This window comes from Leucopleurus acutus, assembly GCF_964270905.1.
Source record: "Leucopleurus acutus genome assembly, chromosome: 5".
Lineage (NCBI taxonomy): Eukaryota > Metazoa > Chordata > Mammalia > Artiodactyla > Delphinidae > Leucopleurus > Leucopleurus acutus.
In genome coordinates, this window is record NC_139147.1 from 29,182,753 (window position 1) to 29,207,315 (window position 24,563).

General features: G+C 37.5%; 1 protein-coding gene and 1 pseudogene across 4 annotated transcripts in view; both read left to right on the plus strand.

Moving 5' to 3' along the window:
• SAMSN1 (SAM domain, SH3 domain and nuclear localization signals 1) overlaps nt 1-14,618 on the plus strand; it is a 48,577-nt gene extending 33,959 nt beyond the window's left edge. For 2 of the 3 annotated variants that reach the window (XM_082839338.1, XM_082839340.1), the window contains exons 6-8: nt 705-911; nt 2,842-2,992; nt 13,760-14,618. In XM_082839338.1, coding sequence (XP_082695464.1) covers nt 705-911; nt 2,842-2,992; nt 13,760-13,962 — 561 coding nt within the window. In that variant the 3' untranslated portion in view covers nt 13,963-14,618. Of the gene's footprint in view, nt 1-704; nt 912-2,841; nt 2,993-10,912; nt 11,041-13,759 lie in introns of those variants that run through there. The other variant, XM_082839339.1, reaches the window with a different exon arrangement.
• Nucleotides 14,619-19,342: 4,724 nt separating this feature from the next.
• LOC309961729 (glucose-6-phosphatase 3-like) lies at nt 19,343-21,311 on the plus strand (annotated as a pseudogene). Its single transcript has 2 exons — nt 19,343-19,430; nt 20,129-21,311. The product of its transcript is annotated as a glucose-6-phosphatase 3-like (transcript).
• Nucleotides 21,312-24,563: the final 3,252 nt, after the last annotated feature.

Here is a 24,563-nt window from a genome sequence, read left to right on the forward strand (position 1 = left end):
ACAAAGTTCTGAACATTTTGATTATTTTAGATGGATACAATACTTGAGGTGGATTTATTTCACACTGTAGATGAATTTTTCAGATGAACTAGAAGGACGGACAGAGTCATAGGCTTGTCTTTCTTCCCCTTCCTTACTTGGGACCCCCTCCAGGAATGATAGCTTGAGCTTTGCTACATATATATTGTTTTGACAGGGTAAATAAAAAGAGCATTATTTTTGAGTTCAAAGAACTTAGGCTTGAGTTCTGGTTCTGTCACTAACTTCCTGTAAGCTCTTGGGAAATTATTTAATGCTTTCATTTCTTTTTCTGTAATATTTAGAGTAATAATGACACCTCGCATACATATCTAAGAGGCATGTTTTGGGCATAAAATGACTTAATGAATGCAAAAATGTTTTGTAAACTATAGGATACTCTACAAATATAAGTTGATAAGTTGATATGATACCAAAAACATAAACACATCATCAAATACATTTAGGAGCCTTTCTTCAAGTATGTTGGGTTTTTTTTCAATATTACTAGTAAATAGTTTCCTTAAACTTTTAAAAGAAATTTCCTCTTAGATTTATTTTTAACTCTAAACCTCCTTAGTGTAATGCCCTCATTATTCTAATTTTCAATGATTCCATTCTTTCTACCAATTGTCACGGACACCAGAGTTCTCTGAAATCTAATTTGTATATTTCTTTGTCTTTAGAAAGGAGATATCATAGACATTATCTGCAAAACGCCAATGGGGATGTGGACAGGAATGTTGAACAATAAGGTGGGAAACTTCAAATTTATTTATGTGGATGTCATCTCAGAAGAAGAAGCAGCCCCCAAGAAAATAAAGGCACACAGAAGGAGTGGAAAGGAAAAACCTAAGACTCTGCAGGAGTTCTTAGAGAGGATTCACCTTCAGGTTAGCAAACCCATGGCCTGTTTGATTTTGGTGGCATACGGATGGAGTAATTGAGAATGGGTCAGTGTTTGTTTAGTTAAAAAATACATGACTTACAGAAAGGGAAAATCTGTTTTCCAAAAACAGTTTATATATAGCCTTTATTACTTTTATTATGCGAGGACAGGTCTTGATACAACATCCTTTGGACTAAACTCTAATGGTACTTAGCAGTCGCAGTAGAGATTAGGTTGAGAAAGTGCAGTGAAAAATGAAATATACTTGGGAGAATAAAAGTCCCGGAGAAAACATGTAATGAGAATGATAAAGAGAATATAAAGAGTGAAGGTAAAGATTCAGAGAATTGAAAGGAGAAATGAAAAGAAAATTGTATTTTCTATAGAGCAGAGATCAAAAGCAAGTCAAGAGAAGATACCTAATTAATTGTTTTTAAAGTAATTTGTTAGGAAACAATGATCATTAAGCCCTCATAATGATTGTGTTAAGAAAACTGTGTTGTCTGTATTTAAAATCCAATTATTTTCTTGTTACATTAGAAAACTTTTTATGAAATATCTATGTTGTTAAATGGCATGTACATACAATATGCCTAGCCTCACTCAATTTACTGTTTTGCAATCCATTTCTAAAATTAACACAGCAGTACTTTGATAGTTTTCAAAATTCATCAAGACAATAGCCAATTAATCTTTCCTTAACTGGTTTTCCTGAATTATCTAGTTGCATTCTTGTCTGTAGACACATTACATAGGCCTTTCAATATTACTATTGGTGTCCCCCAAATGGAGTACTCCTTGGAGGAAGCACAAATTTGAATCCTGCTTCAGCTACTTGTTTGTTCTGTGACCTATGAAAAAACCAAGGTCTAAGGAAGTGAAATACCTTACTCAAGAATCCACAGTTAGTTACATCAGGATGGGGATTTTTTGTTGTTTTTGTTGTTCTAACACAGTGCTCCTTCTAGGATACATCACTTTTAAAAGAGTTGAATTGCTACTCCTTCTTTCCCTTTTTTAAAAATAAATAAAGGGCTAGTAATAAGTTCTTTCTGATTACTTAAAACTTTTATACCTCCTCTTACTCAATTTTAGTAACTAAAATAAGGATATTGAAATTATGATCAAGTAAAATGGGAGGAATATCTGAGAAAGTTGAAAAGCATTCAAATTTACTTTGCATTTCTATTGTTAGAGAGAAGTTACATAAATAACATAACAGACTTTGAAATCAGAAACCTATGAATTTTAAACTAATTTATATTGATGCAAATGATGGACAAAATATACATGATAAGAAATGGAAACAATACTTTTCCCAACCACAGTGCTTTCATGCTTAATAAAAGCTTTTAAATAAATAGAAAGTCTGAGATTCCTTAGGTTTCTATAATGCCTTTCAACCAAAATGCTAAGTATACTTTTTTATATAAATTGAGTCTATTTCAAATTCATTTTTAACCTACTCCAAGAAGTTAATAAGGGTAGATGATTTTGCAACCAAGCAAACAAGAAAAGATATAGATCCAGAAATATTATTATAATATACTGTATTAGAGGCATTTTATTGACAGACTTAATAACATACTAGCTTTGTCAATTTTTCACTATTTGAGAAGTGAAAAACTGCCAAATGGGATGAATGATCCAGCTATTTAATTGATCCATGATTTAGCATTGTATAGCTTAAGGTAGTCATTTCTTCTTTACATTTGTCCTTCCAGAAGGTGAGAACTGTACCACATACTGTTTAAATGCCCCCAAGTTCATATGTGGAAAACTAGTACAAATAAAATAAAGTTAAGCAAAAGTTCTGTTGACACCTTTGGTTTTCATGCATTCCTACACTTTTTGTTTTTTAATCTAAAGAGAACTAAAAATAAAATATTTGAATCTGACTATCTTATATTATGCATATTTTTTCTTCCCCACAGGAATACACCTCAACACTTTTGCTCAATGGTTACGAGACCCTAGAAGATTTAAAGGATGTAAAAGAGAGTCATCTCATTGAATTAAACATTAAAAATCCAGAAGATAGGATGAGGTTACTATCAGCTGCTGAAAATCTTCTTGATGAAGAAAGTAAGTACGCACACCTACTCTTCTCCCTAGCTGAGAATCACAGTTTAATGTAAACAGTAAGATCATTAAAAACAAAGCCCCAGTTTTATTTACTGAGAATCATGTAAAGCATTCTTTCCAATAAAATAAGTATTTTCTTATACATTTGGAAACAACAACTCTGGTCAAATATATCATTAGAAAGAGGGCCTTTTTTTCCTTACTGGATTCAGGAAACAAAAGGGCTTTTCTGGGTACCTCATTTAAATTCTGCAGAGCTATTAATTTACACACAAGTGGATGTCCACATTCCCCAAAACTGAGGGAGTTAGAAACAAATATTTAGTGACAGCATGAGCCATTAGCGAGAAATGTCATATGCAACTTCTGTAGAACAGCACAGAGCATTGCTCTGAGCTAATGAGCCTTCGCTCCACACAAGAAAATTCGTTTCATTACCATAGAGTCACATCTTGTAAGTGTTTACAGTATTCTTTCAAAATGCTATAATAGCTTGCAAAAATATTCAGCACTTACTTTTATTATCTGAGATGGTTCTCTGTATTTGTAAGTATAAACTAAAGATGGAGTAACACATGTAGATTCCCTTGAATATTGGCTACGCTAACTGGATTTGTAAAGATGGGATAGCTTTTGTTTTTACAACTGCCCAATCTGAGCATTCTTCTTATTAAATCTGGCCAGGCTCCCAAAACTCTGAGCTCAGGGAGTGCCAAACTCTGCAAGGAGTATTTTATTAGAAAAAAGGGGGGAAGGTGTCTAATTTTAAAGGAGGAAAAGAACTTAGATCATCTAATCCAACCTTGTCTTTCACAAGTAATATTAATAATAATCATTAATTATCCTTTGAACATGTTCTCTGACTAAAACTTTGAGCCAAGATCTTTACATTTATTTTCTTCTTTAATGCTCTCCACAACTCTGTGAGCTAGTATCATCCCTATTTTTATAATGAGAAATTGAGAAGATAAGCAACTTGTCCAAGCTCACACACTTAGTGAATTAGAAAGCTAGGACCAGTGTTTGTGATGCTATGTTATACTTGCTTACACAGCCCAGACTGAGAGTAAAGAGGAAAGTTCTATTTAGGACCCAGGTCTCCTGACTGTCCCTTCGTGAGCTTTTCTATATCCTCCCTCATATGCCTCACAAAATGGCATAGTTGAACTGCACATGTGTATTATACACTGGCCTTTTATCTAGTGAGAATTAATTTACTTTTTTAGAAACTGTACCTTACTTAATCCTTACTTACTGTCTTGAGTTTGCATAGATCCTCATCCTGTTCAAAGAGTTTTCACATGCATCACTAATTTGACACCCGCAGAATTGATTTCATCCTTTGGCCTAGGAGTTTGTATGCATTCTTTGAAGTTGTGGAGGCTAAGAGGTGCAGAAGAGAGAGGAATCGGGTCACAGAGGCAGACACAGGTCAAACTTAAGAAAGTAGCCTATTTACTCAAAAGTACAAGCCAAAACAAAACTGATCAGTGTAAACTGGTATAGCAATATCTTCAAAGGAAATGAGGCACTTTCTTTCACATCTCATCATTTCAGAACATGGACCCTCACTAAGCAATATTATGCTAAGAAATGGATTCTGTAGATTTCTTGTAATTGATAATTTTCAGTGTCATTGTCAATGCTCTCCGAAATAAGTTGATGCTGAAGTAGAGGCAGGAAGAAGAGTATTTTTTGAGCACTTGTAGATAATTGCTTTTCGTCTACAACAACATCCATGTAGGTATTTTGCCCATTTTATAGATGAGAACATATTTCAGAGATGAATTTCAAAGAGGCCAAACAGCTAGATTAGTAGCAGAGTTGGAGTTTTAATCAAAGGCAGTCTACTTTAAAAATCCAAGTTCTTTCTTCCACACATACAAACTGGTAAATATGAATAGAACAGTGACTATTTGAAAATTCAAGTTTTCTACTGCTTGGTCAATTTTCCCAAGAGCTTCAGTTCAGTTTTCCATCTCAGAAAGTGGAAGTTAATATTTAAGTGAGAACGGAAACTTTGCGACAGCATGACGCCCTGAAAGGTGAAAGGCTACTATGGCCTCATTGAAACAAGATTTGTGAATGAAGGGGCCTGAGAGCCATGGGAAACGGCTTTCAGCCAGACAAGTGTGCTCAGCAGAGACCCACAGAGGGAAGCTCAGTCCAGTGCCAAAGGCATGGGCCACTGAAGGCCTCCCTCATCACCCATCTACTTTCCATGTTAACAAAAGAATAACTTATGGATGATACCATATTAGAGCTAGGTGTAATTTTAAAAACCATCTGACCCAAATTCTTCCTATACAAGATGGGGAAACTAAAACTAAAGTAGATAAGTAGCCTTCTCAAGGTCACATACCTAGAACCCAGTCTCCTAAATCTATTAGAAATGCATTCTGCTACGCCCTGGTCTCTGAAAACAAAAGACAGTATCTCCAAAGCATGATGTGACTTTCCATGTTTGACCTAAAAAAGTGAAAATTCCCTGAATTATTTCTCTTTATAAAACTTCAGAAAACAGTACTTGAAGGTCACTAGAGGTTGATCATTTAATAATATCCAGTAATGTACAAACATACCCACACTGAGTCAAATTCTGGGAGATGAAAAATGGACAAAATGTAGATTCGACCAGTGTTTGTTGTCAACATACAACCCTGAGATTTTTCTTCCTTTAATCTTACCGGTCTAAAGTAGTATTAGAATATACATGTCAAAAAGATGCATATTGCATGTTAGGCTATTCTGACTGAAAGCTATTTATCTTATATGAAACTGCTTTGCTCAAGAAATAAAGAAGAATGACTTCTATTTGTTGATAAGAGGGTGAGTTCTGATGATTCGGCACCATGCTGCTGCATGCTTATTTTTATCTATTCTCTACTCTGTGAATCATATCTTCTACAACCATGCTAAAGATTAAATGCACAACCTTCATGTACCTTGAATGATAAAGACCTTGAACGTATGGTTGTATAAAACTGAGACGTTATTAAAAACAAATGCATGTCATAGTCATAGGTTAAAAATAGTTAGCTTTTTGTGTGTGTTTAAGAATGGGGTATGCAAATTGGCCAGGATTTTATGTATGCATTTTATTTTGATCACTGAAGAATGTCAGTTTGGGGGAATGTCAATAAATTCCTAGTTTAGAGTTTCTTTGCTTCTTAGGTTGCAAACTGGAAAGTTTTGCTTTGCTTATCATTCAATATAAAAATTGAGCAGAGTGGGCCCCTGTTTTGAGGGCAGGAGTTAAAGCTTTGAGATTAGGTAGAAAAGACCACAAGCTCCATGTGAGCCTTTAATACATCTAGAGGGACCAAGAGGATGGGGGATGGAACAGGGACAAACAGAAATCTAAGACTTAGAGCAAGCAATTTCCCTGTTCTCTTAGGCCAAAATAGATAGCATTGTACCCACTCGGACCTTGAAAATGTTAACCGGATTAAACTTTTTTAGGTCACTACTTGACAGGAGGTAAAGTTGCTTCTCCAAGAAGCTGACAGTAGGGCTGGCGAGTGGTGTTAGGGCTGATCACAGTATTACCTCTGGAGTAGAATAACGACTTTGCGTTCTGCAATCCCAGGCAAGACCAGTACAGAGATATTCTGAATTTGTTCTCAAGTTGCATTAGAACTGAGCAGAATTAGGCTACTGGCTCCTTCAGCTGGGAATCTAGATGAGGTTAGAAGAAGAAGAAAAATTAGGGTGAAGTACTCAGCTCTTGAAGGAGCAAAAGAGAAGAATCTGTTTATTTTGTGCACATTAGATTTTCTCTATTTATCTTCTGAATTTTAAAATTGTTTGTTTACTTTGAGTAAATATTCCCAGCAAGGAAAAAAGAGAATAGAGAATATATGTGTGTGTGTTTTTCCATAAACACAACCTTCAAAACCCCTTTGCCTTGCTGAGAAATGGCTCTTTAAAATAATAAGATAGGTAACTGCTGTTTATAGTTAAACAGCTCTTTTTATTCTGAACTTGTTTCTCTTTTCCTACATTTAGAAGCACTTTGATGTGTCTTAAAAGTGTGTCTATGAGAATGTGTACTATTGTCCTTGGGGAAAACAGGAGATGGAAATATCTTGTTTTCCCCATAACAGAGGGATAATTAAAATTTAAGTTGGAAACCAAAAACAACTTAGTAACAGAATAAACAGACTATACTAGAATCTGTCTATAACGTTTTGGAGGTTACTACCTGCAACCTTTGTTTGCAGTGTTCAGTGAGGAGGAAGGGGGAGGGTGGGTTGTGTGCCAGGCTGTCAGCACCAGCTGTGGTCACAGCAGCCCCTCATTGCTCAGCTATCCCCAGTTGTGTCTTCCTGCCTGCCTCCCTGCCCCAAACGATACAGGGCAAATGGCAAGGCCCAGCCAGGAGCCTGGAACATGAGCTGCCAGCAGGGGAGGCTTGTAGCTATGCCAAGCAGCAGTCCAGCAGTTGGCCTGACAGTGTGCCAGGGTAGCCTGGTGCATTAGCCCCTGACATGCATGCCTGGAGTTTCCAACCCACTTGCCGTATGATTTGGATCTAGATTCAAGAAATGTGGGGCCTTTAAGAAAATATATGCTAACTATCCACAGAGACGGAGAAGGCACCCAGGCATTTTACATTTATGTATTTATAAATATGCATTTAATATCTATTTCTAGGCATAGAAATTTTGCTTTATGAAATTTACTTTCTTCAGATTTTTTTGGTTTTACCCCCTAAGATTGAAATTATGTTAGATGCCATATTCTGTATAATACAAAGAACAATAAAATGAAATAGAAACATTTTGTACTTCAACCAGAGAACAATCTCCAGAGGAAAGAGTTCATAGAATTTTCACCTCAGTCACTTATAATGTCTGTACATGTAGGGCATTCCTGTACTTGTTTTTATATTGCACTGTGATTGTGTACTAGGCATGGCTTTGTAGTGTTTACCCTGGCCAAACAAGACCGAATTCTCTATTACCATGTACCTTCCCAAAGCCCCTAGCACCACACTTTGCATTGAGTGGATGGTAACAGATGCTTGTAGAATGCATACATGTTGAATGAGGGAGTGAAGAGATCTGCAAATAGTGAGCAAAACTTTTTTCTGTTTATAAAACTTAAAGTCCCCTTCAATCCCACTTTACACACAGAAGTTTTTGTAACGGGCAGGTGGGTGTTGATATGTGTTGTCAAGATTCGTTTTATGTATACGCTAACCATGTGTGCATGTGAGTGTGCAAGTGTGTAAATGAGTACATTTCTAGAAGGAGATAATGTAAAAACTGTCAAAGTTTAAAATGTGCATACTTTTTTATGCAGAAACTCCAGTTTTAGGAATTTGATTAATTTCTACAAATGCATAAAAACACTAGCTAAACTACGAGGAGTTTCATTAAAAACTAAAACCAATGTGAACTTCCATCAGTAATTAATTTGTTATAAATAAATTAAGATATATGTGAACAATAAAACAGTAGGAAAATATTAGGAGAATGAAATGCCTACTGACATGACGATGTCCTAAACATATTAAATGATAAAAGCAAATTGTAGATCAGTAATATGCAAGGTAATGTTATTTTTGCCAAATAATAATACATTTTAAAATAATGAAGTTAGGTTATTTTTTCACCATGTGAAGTAAACAGGATTAATTTAACCTGTAAGAAATACGATATTGATTTTCCAAGGTCCCTAATTTAGCAATAGAATAATAGCCTTTAATATTATTTGGTCATTATCAAAATAGTCCAATGTGACAACAACTCAACCACGGGTAAACATTTCCTGGCACCAAAGCCTCTCATGGAACTGTGTGCTTGATTGAAGTGGCAGCCTAATGGTGCTGTCCCTGTCGGTGCTGAGTGATTGGATCTTGAGTGAGTGTGCCTCTACCCTACTGAAGGAGCCAGCAGAGTGGAGTGGAAGTTGTTGGGAGTGTAAGTGAAAAGATGTACATCTCATTAGAGAGGAGACTACGATGCTAGGATGCAAAGAGAGATCTGCAAACAGGGAGAGTCATTTCAACTCCATATTCTCTCATGGCCTCGGGAAGACAGCAAATGGTTGGTTTCCCGTGAAGACATTCCTATTTTCAGTTTGTTCTTGTTGTTTTTCCAAAAGGTGGGTAGGTATTCAAATGAAATAAATACCAAATCATCACTAAATAGAAAATTAAAATATTCAGGTAATTTAGGGACAGATAGAATAAGAAATAATTAAGAGTTACACCATGTTGCCTACTGAATGTTCCTCCATGGACAATGCTACCTCTGGACAAATAAATATAGCCACAGTTATCTGGAGAGTGCTTGAGTTTTGGTTTGAGTGACTCATGTGGAGCTACCAATGAGGATGAGATTTTGAGCCATCCTAAGATGTGCTTTAAGCCTGGTTCTTCCTCTTTGGAGATGGTACCAGGCTAGAGAACAAGAGGAGGATAATACAAAGACCCAAGAGGTACCGTCATTTGAATTTCAACAAATTTCTTACTTGATCTTCTTTAGTTCATATTTCCTTTAATTAATCTAAACATTACATTCTTTTTATTAAACACATTGTTTATGGAGCACTTTCATTGGCCAGCTATTTTCCAGTGCCCTCCAGATTGCATTATTTTATAATATTGTACTTGGCCTAAAGAACAGAGGCTTCATACCTAAGGAAAACAAGATAGTAAAGTCAAAATCTGGAATATTTGGGTAAAGAAAACTGGGAAAGTCAAGCAAAAACTAGTAGTTTACATTTTTTATTAAATCTTTAACTTTCTAATACGTGAATATAGGACAAATTTTTCTCCTTAGGGCATGAGAACTTTTTCCCAGCAATAGGAATCTAGTTTGATTTCCTTAAAGCTTTCTTCATGTTTAGTATAATTGAGATTGCCTATACTTAATTAATTAAATGTCACAACTCGATATTTATTTTATGAATAATCATATTAGCTCTCTTATGTTCTAGTCACCATGCCACTTTTTATCTCCATTGGTGACTATCTTATGTTGAACCATGGGCTTTATACAATTCCATAAAATTTTGGTAAGAAATAAAGTATTTTAGTATTCAAATTAGTTCTTTATGACAAAATACCTCCTAAATAATTTTTTTTAACATAATTATTTTATTTTTATTACATAAAGTACAGAACTGTTTGGGGCTGCTTTCTGTACTCCTATTATGCCTGCTGTTAGCTGGTAGCAATAAGATATACCCTTTTTCAAATTATTTACTAACTCTCCAATATACCCAGATTTTTTAAATGTACAGCTTTGGGGATATTTGCAAACCATTCAGGGGCTTTATTAAAAAATGGTACCATTTTATTTTTTGTGTACTTTATTAAAATAAAATATAAAATGTATATGATCCAGAAATATAGAGGAACTCTATCTAAAATTTTAACACTTTCATTTGTGAATTATATGATATCTCTAAGTTTTTACATAGTTTTAATAATAGAAAAATTATATATAATAATTTTTTAACTTAACGTATTATCAGAAATATTTTGGTATAAAAAGATGCACTCATATACCCTACGGCAAGTCTGTAATTTTGTAGGCAAACTGTTTCTTATTCCAATGTATTACTTGCCTGGTTAGCTCAGATGATTGGACCATGGGACAAAATTGATGAAGGTTATAGTTTCAATTTCTAGGTAGGTCAGTTAGCTTTACTTGGCTTCATGGCCACATGAAGGGACTAAATGACTTAGAAAGAACATGGGGAGGTATTAGCGTGAATTCATCTCCTCTGCTGGAAAAACACGCATAGCAGATGACCTAGGTTTGTGCCAATCCCTAAGTCATTAGCGTCAAGATGAAAAAGAAAAACAAGAAGAGGAAAATCTTGACCCTCCAAATACAAAAACTGAATGCTAGATAGCTTTCATTTCCATAATATAATTTACTGACCTGCCTTCTCTTTTTATAGTTACAGTTGAGGGTCTCCAGCCGATCACCTGCCTGAAATTACTGCAAGCCTAGTAGGAAGCTTTTGAGGAGGCGTAGTCATGTTTTCATTTCATTAGGAAATCATTTAGCAAATTACTGCTGTTCTGTAAATTACTGTGCTGCATAACTTTCATACTGAGCAATTATTTCCTTTTTCCATAAAAATTGCAGATGAAAGGTTTCTACAATAAATAAACTGTATTGAAAACAAACCATTCCTGGAATTTGGAGAATGTGATACAGCATTTCTCAGGTGGAAATAAAAACAAATATATTGTTTACTTTGTTACTCTTTGAGGTGAATGTATAGTGGCTTCTGAGGATGAAATCACAAACTAAGTATCTAGTTTTTGAAAGGAAAAGAGCTAATTTTGGAAATCAGAGTTCTTTAAACCTAAGTTTTACACCTTGAAGAGAGCCCCACCATCAGTAATCAACCTAAACAGAACACGGTGTTGGGAGCAGTTTTCATTATGCCAAGTCCAAATGTTTAGGATGTCAGTCTGTGGGTAGGAACTCAGTTCTTTCAATTTTGTGTTGAGGCAATGGGCCCAAATATAAACTGAGGAAATACAGCCTTATCCCCACAGCCATTCTGACTAACAGGACCACATTCCAAATATGGAGATCACTGCTGATGTGGCAAGAAGCATTGCAAAAAGACTGATTCCTCTGGCCTTTTCCGGAAACACTTGGCTAATGGAACACAGGGCTGGCTCTTTCATTTCAGTGGCAGTAAGACCGAAAAGCAAAGGAAGAGGAGAAAGCTTTTCCTTAAAGAATGAGGTCCCATTTCAGTGCTGCCTTTTCATAAAAGAAGGGCTTGGAAACAAAAATGAATGACTGATACTCATAAAGACTAGTCAATATTAAGTAGATGCCCCCAAACCTGAAGGTCATTATAACTAATAAAGAGAAAATGCTTCATGATCGCTAACATTTTAAAATAACAATCACAATAGGTGTATATTAAGTTAAAGGTCCTTATACCTAGAACTAGTTATAACATCACTAGACTTAAATTTGTGCTACTTGAGTCCACAGTTAAATAAAGTTGTGACAAATGTGGAGAAGATTAAGAAGAATGGCATAAATGTGGTTTCATCGTTGCAAATGAAAACTTTGAGGAAAAGTTTAAAAGAACTGTTATGATTCATTTTGAAAATGAGTGGACTAAGAAATTTTTATCATTTTTTCCAACCTTTCTCAACTTGTGTTTCCCATATAAACCACATAATACAGAAAATAATTTAAGTGACTCAATTCCTCCATGAAAGGTACATAACTAGTACCATTGTAGATACATTGATAAGAACTTAATTCATTATGTACGAGGGTGCTGAGGTACCAGGGCTTAATTCTCTCTTGTAATAGAGGTTGATAACAATTGGATACACAGTGGACCATAAACTAATGTTGGCAAGATATCCGAAGCCTAGAAAATGTATTTAAAAGCAGGAGATGTGTAGGCAAGATAAAGGGTAGATTTCCAAAAGATAAATTACAGGAAAATGATACAATTACACAATTTCCTTCTTCCAAAGATTTTGAAGTTTGGATTTACTTTATTCTCACTGGAAGGGGATGAAGTGCATAGCCTCTGAAGGCAGAGGTCTTAATCCACCCTGAAATGTATGTTCTTCCAATGTAGGACTATTCAAATCTCCAAAGTGGAGAAGCCCCAAGGTTAGAAGGGGAAATAGCAAAACATGCTGATACAGCTGAGAGGTGGTAGCCTAAGATCCGTCTCCTTTCCTTGAAACCCATCTCATGATACAGAGAAACATGTGTTTACTGGTGTCAGGCAATGCAAAGAAGGAAACTTCACATTGAAAATGAGAACACTGATGCTTAATATTCTTGAAGAGAGTAAAACTATAGGGCTGCTTAGGTTCTTTAGAAATATCTTTCGTTACATCGCTAATGTAATTTTTTTTTCTAAAAAGATAATGTCTGTTGAATCCAGAATACTGCCTTGATGACACAGAATTACCACTCTGAATATAAATAATTGTTATTCAGAACTATAAACAAAGAAGTAGCAGACAAACTATAAAAGGCAGATTCAATGGACATAGTGTTTCTATCTAAAAGCAACCTGGGGAATTCCCTGGTGGTTCAGTGGTTAGGATTCGGTCCGGTACTTTCACTGCCGTGGCCCGGGTTCAATCCTTGGTGGAGGAACTAATATCCTGCAAGCCATGTGGCACAGCCAAAAAATTTAAAAAAAATAAAAGCAGCTTGGTTTCTACGTCTACTTTTCTGATGAATGCAAACATAGGAAAATTCTGGATACTCTTAAGTTTTATTAGTTAAATTCCAGGTTATTGAAATCCTATTGTACATTGTTGCCCCTAGTGATTTTTTATTCATTAATCCACATTATCATGATTCGAGAACTGTTCGAGAAGATCACTACTGTCTTGGATTGTACATTTAAACTACAAATGACTTCTTCTAATGTTACTTTAAGGAGTATTTGGACAAGGCATCAGTCACACTGTGGATGCAATCTGCTTTCTTTGGCAACTTGTTATTAATGTAAAATGAGAGTCCATATTGATTTTCACTTATGTAAGCCATTCACATGAACTCCGTGAAACTGCAAGTGAGCAACAAAGGGAAAACTGTCTTCTAAGAAAACAGTGGTTTGAATATTTGAGTTCAAACTACTCTTTTATAGTAAACAAACATATTGTTTACTTACAGAATTTTCAATTGTAATGAAGTCAAGTTTGGAACAGTTAAAATAGCTCAAAGATGAATGAGTATATGAACAAAACTTTTCTTGGCTTTGCCTAACTGCTGCCCTCTTTTCCATTTACAGCTATTCAGGAGCAAGAAAATGAATCCGTGTCCCTATTCTTAAGCCCAGACATCTCCTTAAATAAGTCACAGCTAGATGACTGCCCAAGGGACTCTGGTTGTTATATCTCATCAGAAAATTCAGATAATGGTAAAGAAGATCTGGAGTCTGAAAATCTGTCCGACATGGTACAGAAGATTACTATCACAGAGCCAAGCGACTGAATACATATTATCAACTCTACATCTACAAATGTGTTCTATTTTAACTCTTCTTGAGCTATCAATAAAAGATCAAAAAGGAGAGGAAGGGAAGTATTTGCAGATACAACCTGAAGTTAAAATGTTTTAATAGGAATGATTGTACATAAAAGCTCATATCTCTAATGTTCCCAATTATTGTAAATAATATGTATATTTATCATTTTAAATGCTACGTGTTAATATTTCACTTACCTGTATCAGAAAAAGGATAGCGTAAGTTTTTGGTATGTGCGACATAAGCCTTATTTGGCTTTATTTTATAAGTGCAAAATAATTCTGCCAAAAAAAAAAAACTTCCTTTTTTTATACCTGCCAGTTTTGAATTTGTGTATATTGTTGAATGAATAGTAACAGAGCGTGTGTCTGTTTAACTAATTGTCCAAGCAAAGTGTGAGTTAATACTGGAGACATTTTATCCTGATCCACAGTGGAGTTTTAGTAATTATTTTTTGTTGATTTCTTCACTGTTATCTGTATGAAAGTATAGATAATGATATATTGTCAATTCTGATTTAGTAAAACTAATTTTAATAATTGTACAGATTTTTCATCTTTAAGTGTAAATATTTTTAATTTTGAAATACCCTAATTTTAATAATAAAAAGAACTATGTGCATTTGGTATTTTCCAGACTAGTGTTACTTAAAGTATATTCATCTTAGAACTTTAGACAAAATATTTCCTATCAGACGAGGTTTGATAGTCAGTTCTCACATATATATATATATATACAATTTCCGAATCAATTACCTCACCTCAGTCTCTCTCCTGAACCCCAGATCTGTGTTATCCAATTTCCTAAATACTTGTATGTATTAGCTCAGGCTGCCATAACAAAACACCATAGACTGAGTGGCTTAAACAATAGAAATTTATTTCTCACAGTTTCAGAAGATAGAAGTCCAAGATCAAGTCGCCAGCATGGTTGGGTTCTGGTCAGACCTCTCTTCCTGGCTTGCAGATAGCCTCCAACATGGCAGAGAGAGACAGCAAGCTCTCTGGTGTTTCTTCTTATAAGGGCATTAATCCCATTATGAGGTCCCCACCCTCATGACCTAATCTAAACCTAATTATCTCCCAAAGACCCCATCTCCAAATACCATACGCTGGGGTTTAGAGCTTCACATCTGAATTTAAGGGGATGGGGGGAGGCACAATTCAGCCCACTGCACTCTAGGAAGCTTCAACTCAACTTACCTAAATTCTTGATTTTCTCTGCAAATTTGTCTCTCTTGTTTTATTGCCAATCTACCTCTCTCTTTAACAGTACCAACCTCTTGCCAGTTACCCAAAGCAGAAAATAATTTCTTGCTTCATCTCACATGTATCCTTTTCATACAGATTCAATAAGTAATCAAGCCCTATGTATCCTACCTCTAGAAATGCTTTCATATTCATGGCTTTCTATCTATTCCCATAGTTGCTGTCTTGCTTTGGAACCTCATAATCTCATGTGTGAAATGATGCAATAATTTTCCAACTGACTTCTATTCTGTCAATGCCCTACCTTCTAATCCATCCTCCACATGATCTCCAGAAAGAGCTTCTAATACAAAATTAAATCACATACTTCCCAGCCTAAAATTTTTTGATGGCTTTTCATTGTCTTTAGTATAATATTTAAACCCTCAGGGATATAGAAAATCCTTCCCAACAATTTTTAACCTACTCTATGAGTCATACCTTTCCTCTCCCACTCTCACTCTACATTCTCCAGCCAAAATAATCTACTTGCAATGCCCTGAATTCACTATTCCCTTGGCAACTTTTCTTATGTTACTTGTTTTCCTGGAGTGGCTCCTGCTATTTTCTATATCCAGAAGCCACCCTCTGTTTTCTGTCTTGAGACTTACCACCAAAGTCACTTAACTCTGTGAAGCCTTCCATGATTCCCTTTGGTGTTCCCCTCTTTGTGTTTCCATAGCAACTTGTACCTCTGTTGGTTACAACACTTATCACGTTACACTTTATTTATTATGACACTTGCCCTTACATGAGACTGTAATCTCCTTGTGACAGATTATTTTGTTTAGTCTTTTTAATCTCTGGTGTAATACCAGGTACAGAGTGGGCATTTAGGAATTGTTTGCTGGAGGGCATTAAATATAACGATTATTCCCATACAACACATTCCATATTTATGTTTAAATCAATCTACTCAATCTATAGGTAAGTGCTTTCCAAAGTGACCTAAAAGTTTTTTTAAATAAATAAAACATAACGCCTTAGGAAAAATCAGGAAACACAAAGTGTTATTTTAAATTCTTGGGGACAATATTACACTGTTAATCTCGATCATATTTTTCTAGATCCATGAGAGTTAATCCCAGATATAGTGCCCAGGTCAGGAGTAAAGCACATGTCTCTTTCTGTTCTTCCCTCTCCACAGCAGGAAATCATGTTTCAATTTCAAATTTCCAACATGCTGGCTCCATCATGGCCCCACTCCTGGTAGGACTGCTACCTCAAAGAGATTATTCTAGGGCCTCCTTGGACACAGCACAACCACTGACTGTAATTTTTAAACTTTAATCAACCTGTTGCCTCAGAGAGGTCAAGAGAGTATAGCTTCTTTATGAAGATGCCAGGAAATTGTAGGTTGGGAAGCATATAAGGAACTTCCTCATTGTAAAATGGTGGATATCACCTGTGAAACATACTCAGCCACAACTTCAATCCCTTCAAAATGAAGGTACCAATCAAGAATTAAGGGAAATACTTTTGAGCAGAAGTGCTGCAGAGGCCTTGAGGAGACTGAAGCAGAGGAAGAGGACTTGGATTCATGCAAAGAGAGAAGAAAGGAGGAAAGTGAAGACACCTTGAAGTTGCAGTTGCTGGTAGGATGGCCCCATCATGGAGCACAGCACTGAAAAGGACACTGTAGTAGAAGTACATGTTGGGAGCACTGCTGCCTTTACTTTACCTACTCAATCCCTGCAGCTCTAGCCTCACCTTCCTTAGGTTTTTCTCTTGACCATTGAAAGCTGGATAAAGAGGAGTGGAAAGGCAATAAATAGGTCATCCAAGGTTGTGAGGTAGTTGAGAGACTTAGACCTTCCACTGTTGGCTGGGAGAGAGACACGAGTCTGAGTCTTTTAAGAGTAGATGTGAAGGTGGTTCAAGGATTGACATTTTAATGTTTACCAGATGATTACACTGGCTTAGGCTGAAACCTGGTGAGAGAACCAGTCTCACTCATTTATTTAATCACTCAACAATATTTAGACATGGAATATATATGCTGCCCAAGACTATGCCATAAAAACCCTTTGGATCAAATAATCTGCATCACAATCTCGCCACAGCCTCTCCATTGGAACCAGCTGAGTCTCTCAGTTTAGAAAGGTTGTAAAACCGTTCTGGAACGCAGTGATTATTCTGATCCCAGGGATAGCCTATATTTACAGATTCAAGTTTGTTGTGACAGTATGCATGGTTAGAGAAATTTCATTTCAGGTAAATGGATAAAATCTTTATAATACTTTATTGATAAGAGCAAAAATTAGATGATTTAAATTCTGGTTTCCTCCCCCCCACCATTCTATTGCTGATATAAACAAGCATGTATCTTCACCCTGAAGTATTTTATCAGAAGCTTTTTTTAATCAATTAAATTGTAAAAATAATTCATTAAGAAATAAAATAACTTTTGAAACTTCTAAAATGACAGTGAGCTAAAAATTTTCAGCTTTTAGACACTGTCCAATTCTCTGAGGTTACAGTCAAGTGCCTTGCAACTTCCTGAGTGAGACCAAATTGATGACATTTCATGTTGAGAAACTTCCGTTACAGGCGTAAGTTCTGAGAAAAATAATATGATGAAATTTTAGATACTTCATCACCCCACACACACACCCACTTCCATCTCCCCACCACCGATAAAGAAAATTGTATAACCCATCAGCATGCAGACTTCAAGTACTCTTTCATAAAAGTGGGAAGTCATGCTAAAATTATGTAAAGGTTGAAAGCAAAATGAATAGGGACTAAATACAGGCAAAAGAACAGCAGTTTCTAAATTTGTTCAGGTTTTTGGCTATGGAAATAAGACAGAAGTAACCCTCACTTTATGCTACCGCCTATCTTACTACTGAATTCATCTCATCACACCCAGTGTTGACCTAAACACATTGACCGGAGATCCTGGTTTGAGGACTGTGACTTTGGGTAGGTCACTTATTCTCTGAGCTTAGCTTTTTCCCTCTACAAAATATATATAATTATAGTACTAATATTCCACGTTATCTTGTCGATTAAATGAGATAATGTGTTCAAAGCACCAGCACAATGCATGCAGTATGTGCATAAAAACTGATATCTGAACATAAAATCAAAGCAGTGCATATGCTACTATAATACTGGCATGGTTTTGTAGTGATATGAAATTCTTCAGACACAAATGCCCAAGGGCTAAGACAAATGTGCTGTCCAGCAGCAATGAGAGAGAGTCAGTTGATTTAACAGACCTTTACAGATTCATGACCATTTTGTCATGACAGAATATTTCTTTGTTTACTCCTGGCAGTTTAGGGAGAGGCTATATTGTATTTAGCTCTGACTCCTCACTCTTGGCACATGATAGGGATAATCATTTTTGAAGAATAAATGATTAAATATATAAATAAATGTCTATATTAAATAAATAAAAGGTTTCGGGTTATTACTGCACCTTAAGCCCTGGTCTATACAGTATAGAGTCACAGCCGAGTGTGCTATAGCCAACAAAGAAGCCCTTAGGAAGATACCCTAAATGTAAGATTTAAATATTTGCAAAGTTTATGGGCATTTGGGCAAATGATCTATCATGGGAAATCAAAGAGCAAAGAGAGGCTACCAGGAAAATGTGAGCTTTTCATTACTCCCCCTTTCCTACTCCATCACGCAAACTTCTCACATAGAGTATCAATGCGTCTGTATATTATAAATTAAGAAGCCAAGACAAAAGAACCTAAAAAATGTAACATTAGTATGTTCAGAGATTTTTTTTGACCTCTGGGGGCCCCGGTGAGCCTGAGTGCAAAGCACCATTTCCTCACTGGGAAGAGGTGAAATCCTGATGCATAGGCTAAAGGCATGGTTTTCCTCTCTGAGTTCTTGGGCACTAGGCCAAGTGAATGGGCAGGAATCATTCCATTTGCAGAGTAAAATGGGGTGAAAAGCACTTCTGGCACACTTTGTCCATATAAATTATACTTGTTTGCAATTCATCAACTCCTTCTCTCCTTTATATCCATATGTAATGTAAAGGATCATCTTTCTCTGAAGCTCCATAATGATGCACAGTTCAAAAATGTGATAGAATCAGCTAAAAGAGAGCAGATGGAAGCCTTTTTTCCCCAATATGCATATTCATAAAAAAAATAGAGAACTCAACAAAAGGAGATACAGAAGTACTTGTACCCGGGGGCTGCAGAGACTTATGTATAATAGTAAGTTGGTTTTCTGCCACTATTCATTCTTGAAACCTTTACTCATTCATTCCTGCAGTAATCATTGAAAATGCTCTGGGAAAAAGTCTGTCTCTCTATATAACACCAAATATATTTCCCTTTGGATTTTTATTGTACCTTAGAATCCACGATTCAGGAAGAAATGGTTAAACATTTTACTAGACAAATATAATTAGAAGGCAAACTATGGAAAGGGGGAGGGGCAAGGCAAGCTTAGAACTGGGAGGAAGTGTGACTTTGACTCTTTTACTTGTTTGCAATTCATCAACTCCTTCTATGTGTAAGAACTCTAAAGCCTTTGGGGACGACCCATCAAAATCAAGAGGTTTATCCGTCAGCCTCCAAATCAACAGCAGATGAATTCAAGCAAGAGAGTCTTGGGCTGGGGAAGGAAGGCATGGACCGATTTGCCAGCTGTGTGTGCAAACTTAAGGTCCTGCTTCAGCACGGGCCTGGGATGCCTGGTTCCCTGGAGCAGGAGTTGTCCCTAGCCTTTTCTCCAAGAGATCTCGAAATATCTAGGAGGGTAGTGGTGCTGGAGAAGAAAGCTCTTGTCTGGAAGGAAACTTGGCCCTTGATATTACATATCCATCTTCACAGCAGCAAAGGAGGGACCCTGGACACATCACCAACCCTCTGATCAAACCCTGGCCGGGCCGGCCCCTTGGTCGCCACAGAGTCCACACTGGGCGAGGGCATTGCAATGGTCGAGGCGCTGCAGAACCAGCTGCCCTGGTTAGAGAACGTGTGGCTCTGGGTCAACTTTCTGGCTTTTTTCTCTTCTACTTCCCTGCGGCCTACTAGGCCTCTCGCTGGGTGGGCATTGCAGAGCTCTGGATCAGTCTCATCACCAAGTGGCTTGACCTTGTCTTTATGTGTTTTCTGTTCAGAGGCAAGTCCTTTTGGTGGGTCCATGTGTCTGGGTACTACAGCCAGGCTCCAGCCCAGGTTCACCAGTTCCCCTCTTCTTGTGAAACTGGTCTAGGCAGCCCTTCCAGACACTGTAAGATCACAGGAGCAGCTCTCTGGCCCATAATGATGGCCATCTCTTCCCAGGTGGCCACTCGGACCTACAGCCACTGGGTGAGAGTGATACCTAGGTTGGCTTATTGCACCTTCCTGCTGGCAGTTGGCTTGTCCCAGGTCTTCCTCTTACCACATTTCCCTCACCAGGTGTTGGCTGGCCTTATAACTGGTGCTGTCCTGGGCTGGCTGATGACCACACCTCCAGGTGCCCATAGAGCAGGAGCTAAGCTTCTATGGGTTGAGCTCGCTGGCCCTCTTGCTGGGTGCCAGCCTCATCTGTTGGACTCTCTTTACACTGGGGCTGGATCTTTCTCGGTCCATCAACCTGGCTTCTAAGTGGTGTGAGCGGCCTGAGTGAGTACACTTGGACAGCCGGCCCTTTGCCTCCCTGAGCCATGACTCAGGGGCCGCCCTGGGTCTGGGCATCACCCTGCACTCTCCCTGCTATGCCCAGGTACAGAGGGCATACCTGGGATACAGCCTGAAGCTAGCCTGCCTTGTGCTGTCCACGGGGCTGCTGGGCCCCCTGGACTGGCTGGGCTACCCCCTCAGATCGGCCTTTTCTACCTCTTCAATTTCCTCAAGCACACCCTCTGGCCATGCCTGGTCCTGGCCCTCGTGCCCTGGCTGGTGCACACATTCAGTGCCCAGGAAGCACCACCCATCCGCTCTTCCTACTCTAGGCGCCTCCTACTGCCACTCTCCTTCTCACAAAGCCCACACTCCATGACCTCCACAATCTGGGAAGCAGCCCCATCCCCTTCCAGCCCCCAACAGGCCCCTCTCATCTTGAATTTTCTACTTTTCCCACCACCTGGTCTCAGCCCCAAATAAGGGCCTTCTCTCTCCCAGGAAGGCTGGCCTTCCTCCTGCCTTTCCTCCCAAGTCCCCAAAGAGCAAAGGCAACAGCAAGACCAGTGGGTGCCTGTAACACTGTGAGGGGCTGAGAACAGCCCTAATAAAGACCTTCCACAGCTCTGGAAAAAAAAAAAAGAAGAAGACAAACTATGTAAAAAAGTGAAGACTTCCGCGTTCCTTTAGCAGTATGGATTACAGATATTTAAAAGCACACTGTTATACCAAACTGTATAGTAATGTTCAGAATAAAGTTCAGAATAATGAACTGTCTGGATGGCATTTAGCTACGTGGTTTTTCTCCCCTATGTACTTTTTTTTTTAAATTGGGGTATAGTTATTTTACAATGTTGTGTTAGTTTCTACTGTACAGCGAAGTTGAGTTCCTCATGCTATACAGCAAGTTCTCATTAGCTATCTATTTTATACATATTAGTGTATATATGTTAATCTCAATCTCCCAGTTCCTACCACCCCTCCTTTTCCCCCATGGTGTCCACACACTTGTTCTCTACATTTGTGTCTCTATTTCTGCCTTGCAAACCAGTTCAGAATCTAGCTAGGTGGGTTTTTTTTTAAAAAATATCTGATTACTCAGAGGCTAAGGTAGTTAATGCTTTTGTACTGAGGAAGCAGCATTGCTACTAGAAATTTTGTTAAGATAATGAATATAGTATCAGGTGATATTGTGAAAGAAACTAGCCATAAAAGAAGTGCTTTAAAAAAAGAAACATAAGAAAAACATAAAAAGAGTGGTTATGAATTTTGGTCACTTCTTTGGTAAAGAAGTGGTATTCATACTAAAATTAGATGTTTCTGACTTCCCATGTCACCCTCACTCTCCACATGTGAATCCCTAGTATCCACTCAGGGAAGCTATAACCTGTATGGATCACATTCTTGACCTGTGCCTTTAGGTTCCTGTTAGGCTCAATGAATGGAAAGTCCCATCAGGAGACTGAAAGGAGAGAGGGGAGTGAAGTCAGGGTATTTGTTTTCTCCATGAGATCACCTTGTGCTGGCGGTCCCCCTGAATCAACGGTCCCCCAAAGGTGGCTTTTTGTAATGACTCTCTTTCCTTCAAATTCTGGTAACTGCTCCTTTCTCTTGTCTCCTGAGACATATATTTAATAACAGCTCTGTGGCTGTTAGCTCTCACTACCTACACAGCCCTTAATGGTTCCCCTACATTTGTAATTAGTCCCTTTATAAATAAGCTTTCCTTGAATTACCCTAATTTTATTGTGCCATCTGTTTCCTGTTGGGAGCTGGACTAGTACACTGATCCACCACAATTGCTCATGACCTCCAGTTACTTAGGTCATGTTCTCAGTCCAATGAGCACTGCTCTGTTAGTCCAGTGCAACTGCATTTACACAGTCACAGGTCACTTCTATCTATTTCAGGACCAACCTCCATCCCTGCTGACAATCAAATAACTTCAGGGTAAAGCATTTCCACTAACATTACCAAAACTCATGCCCTTTACTCTTTCAATTCCTCATTCATCTGTTTCATGGGGCCCACCCACATATTTCTCCTTTTCCCAAGCAACTAAGAATCCTTGGAATTGGGGTGACTGGCAAAACATAAATGAAGGTTTTCATGGTGAAGTTCAGGCCAACCTAACTGCAAGGAACTCATATTCTATCCTTTTCTAACAACTGAGCCCACAGTCCATTTTGCTATGAAACATAGTGTCATTTCTATTAGGACAATATACCATCTACCAACATTAACATCCATCCACCAACTATGTAATAGAATAGAATGACGCTAGTGCATATTTTCACTGCTTGCTACCTAATCAGAAGTATCTGACATTAATACAATTTTTGTTTTTTTAATAAACATGATGGCACATAGCTACTGGAACTTTACTAGCAACTTTTCATTGCTAAAATTCTTTAAGTTATATTTCATCTACAATATCATTCACTAACATGGGTCTCTCATACACAAAGCCTAAGGCCTCAATCTCTGAAGAGAGGTATTGTAAAATATGGATACCCAGATAATTTGCATGATTAATGAAAATATGTTTTAGAATATTAAACATTTAAGATGTTAGCATTTAGTAGGCTTTCAGACAGAAGTTAAAAGACTATTAGAATGACTGATGAATTGCTACAGTACATTAGCCCTCAGAACAGGGAACGTGCTAGAGGACATTTATGTAACTTCTTTGCACTCTTTTTTTTTTTCCTTTTTTCCCCCCTCCAACTAAGCTGTCCTTTCTTGACCTTGGTTCGGTTGTAAATGACCAAGCATACAACTTTGCAAAATTCTGAAGACTTAAAAATTACATGGAAAGCTATTGACAGGGAGAAAGAAAGCAATTGTATTAGCCAGGGCTTTGTACATGATATCTGTCATGGTAGGAGATGAATAAAATGTGTTGAAGGAATAAAACCTCTTTTTCATGGTTCAGAGGGTCTTACCTCAACACAGTGGAAAAAATGAAATAGAGAATTCCTCCCTGGCTAGTGACAAGGTCACTGACAGTTTAGCTGTCCATAACGAGGGAATGTAGACACACTTATTCTTTCCATTTGTTAGGAACTGTGTTTCCGAATGAAACTCCACATGCTGATGTCTTTCTAGAGCTTTTATCTTTGATTGCTGCAGAGTTTACCAGTGCTTATTTGGTCATTTATTTCCTCCTCTTGTTATATTTACAGATGAAATATACCAGAAAGGACTGCCAAGGAGGTGGGTAAAAAGTAAAATACCATTGAAAAGGTAGGACCACAAGAAATACCAAAATAAATTCTAGAGGTAGGTGCAATAACCTGCTTAATGGCCTTGCTTTGGGGGAGACAATGAACATTAATTTATGTGAGGTATTATCATGAAGTTATGAGCTCCCTTTCTGAGCTCTTCTTGCCAAAGCCTGCTTCTTTAGGCAGCATTTTCCTTAAAGTGTTATTTAGTTTACAGTTCTCCAACACTCACTTATACAGCACCCTCGTTTCTGTGTCAGTGAGCATAGAGAAATGTACACTACTATACATCAATTGGAATCCCACTACATAGTCATTAATGCAAAAGTGAACGGGGAAAAAGTAGCAATCTGAATAATTGCCCCCAAAGACAGAAGATTGTAATCCATGGGACCTTGTAAATGTTACCTTATTTGGGAAAAGGGTCTTTGCAAATGTGATTAAGTTAAGGATCTCAAGTTAGGGAGACTATCCTAGATTATCTGGGTGGGCCCTAAATGCAATCACA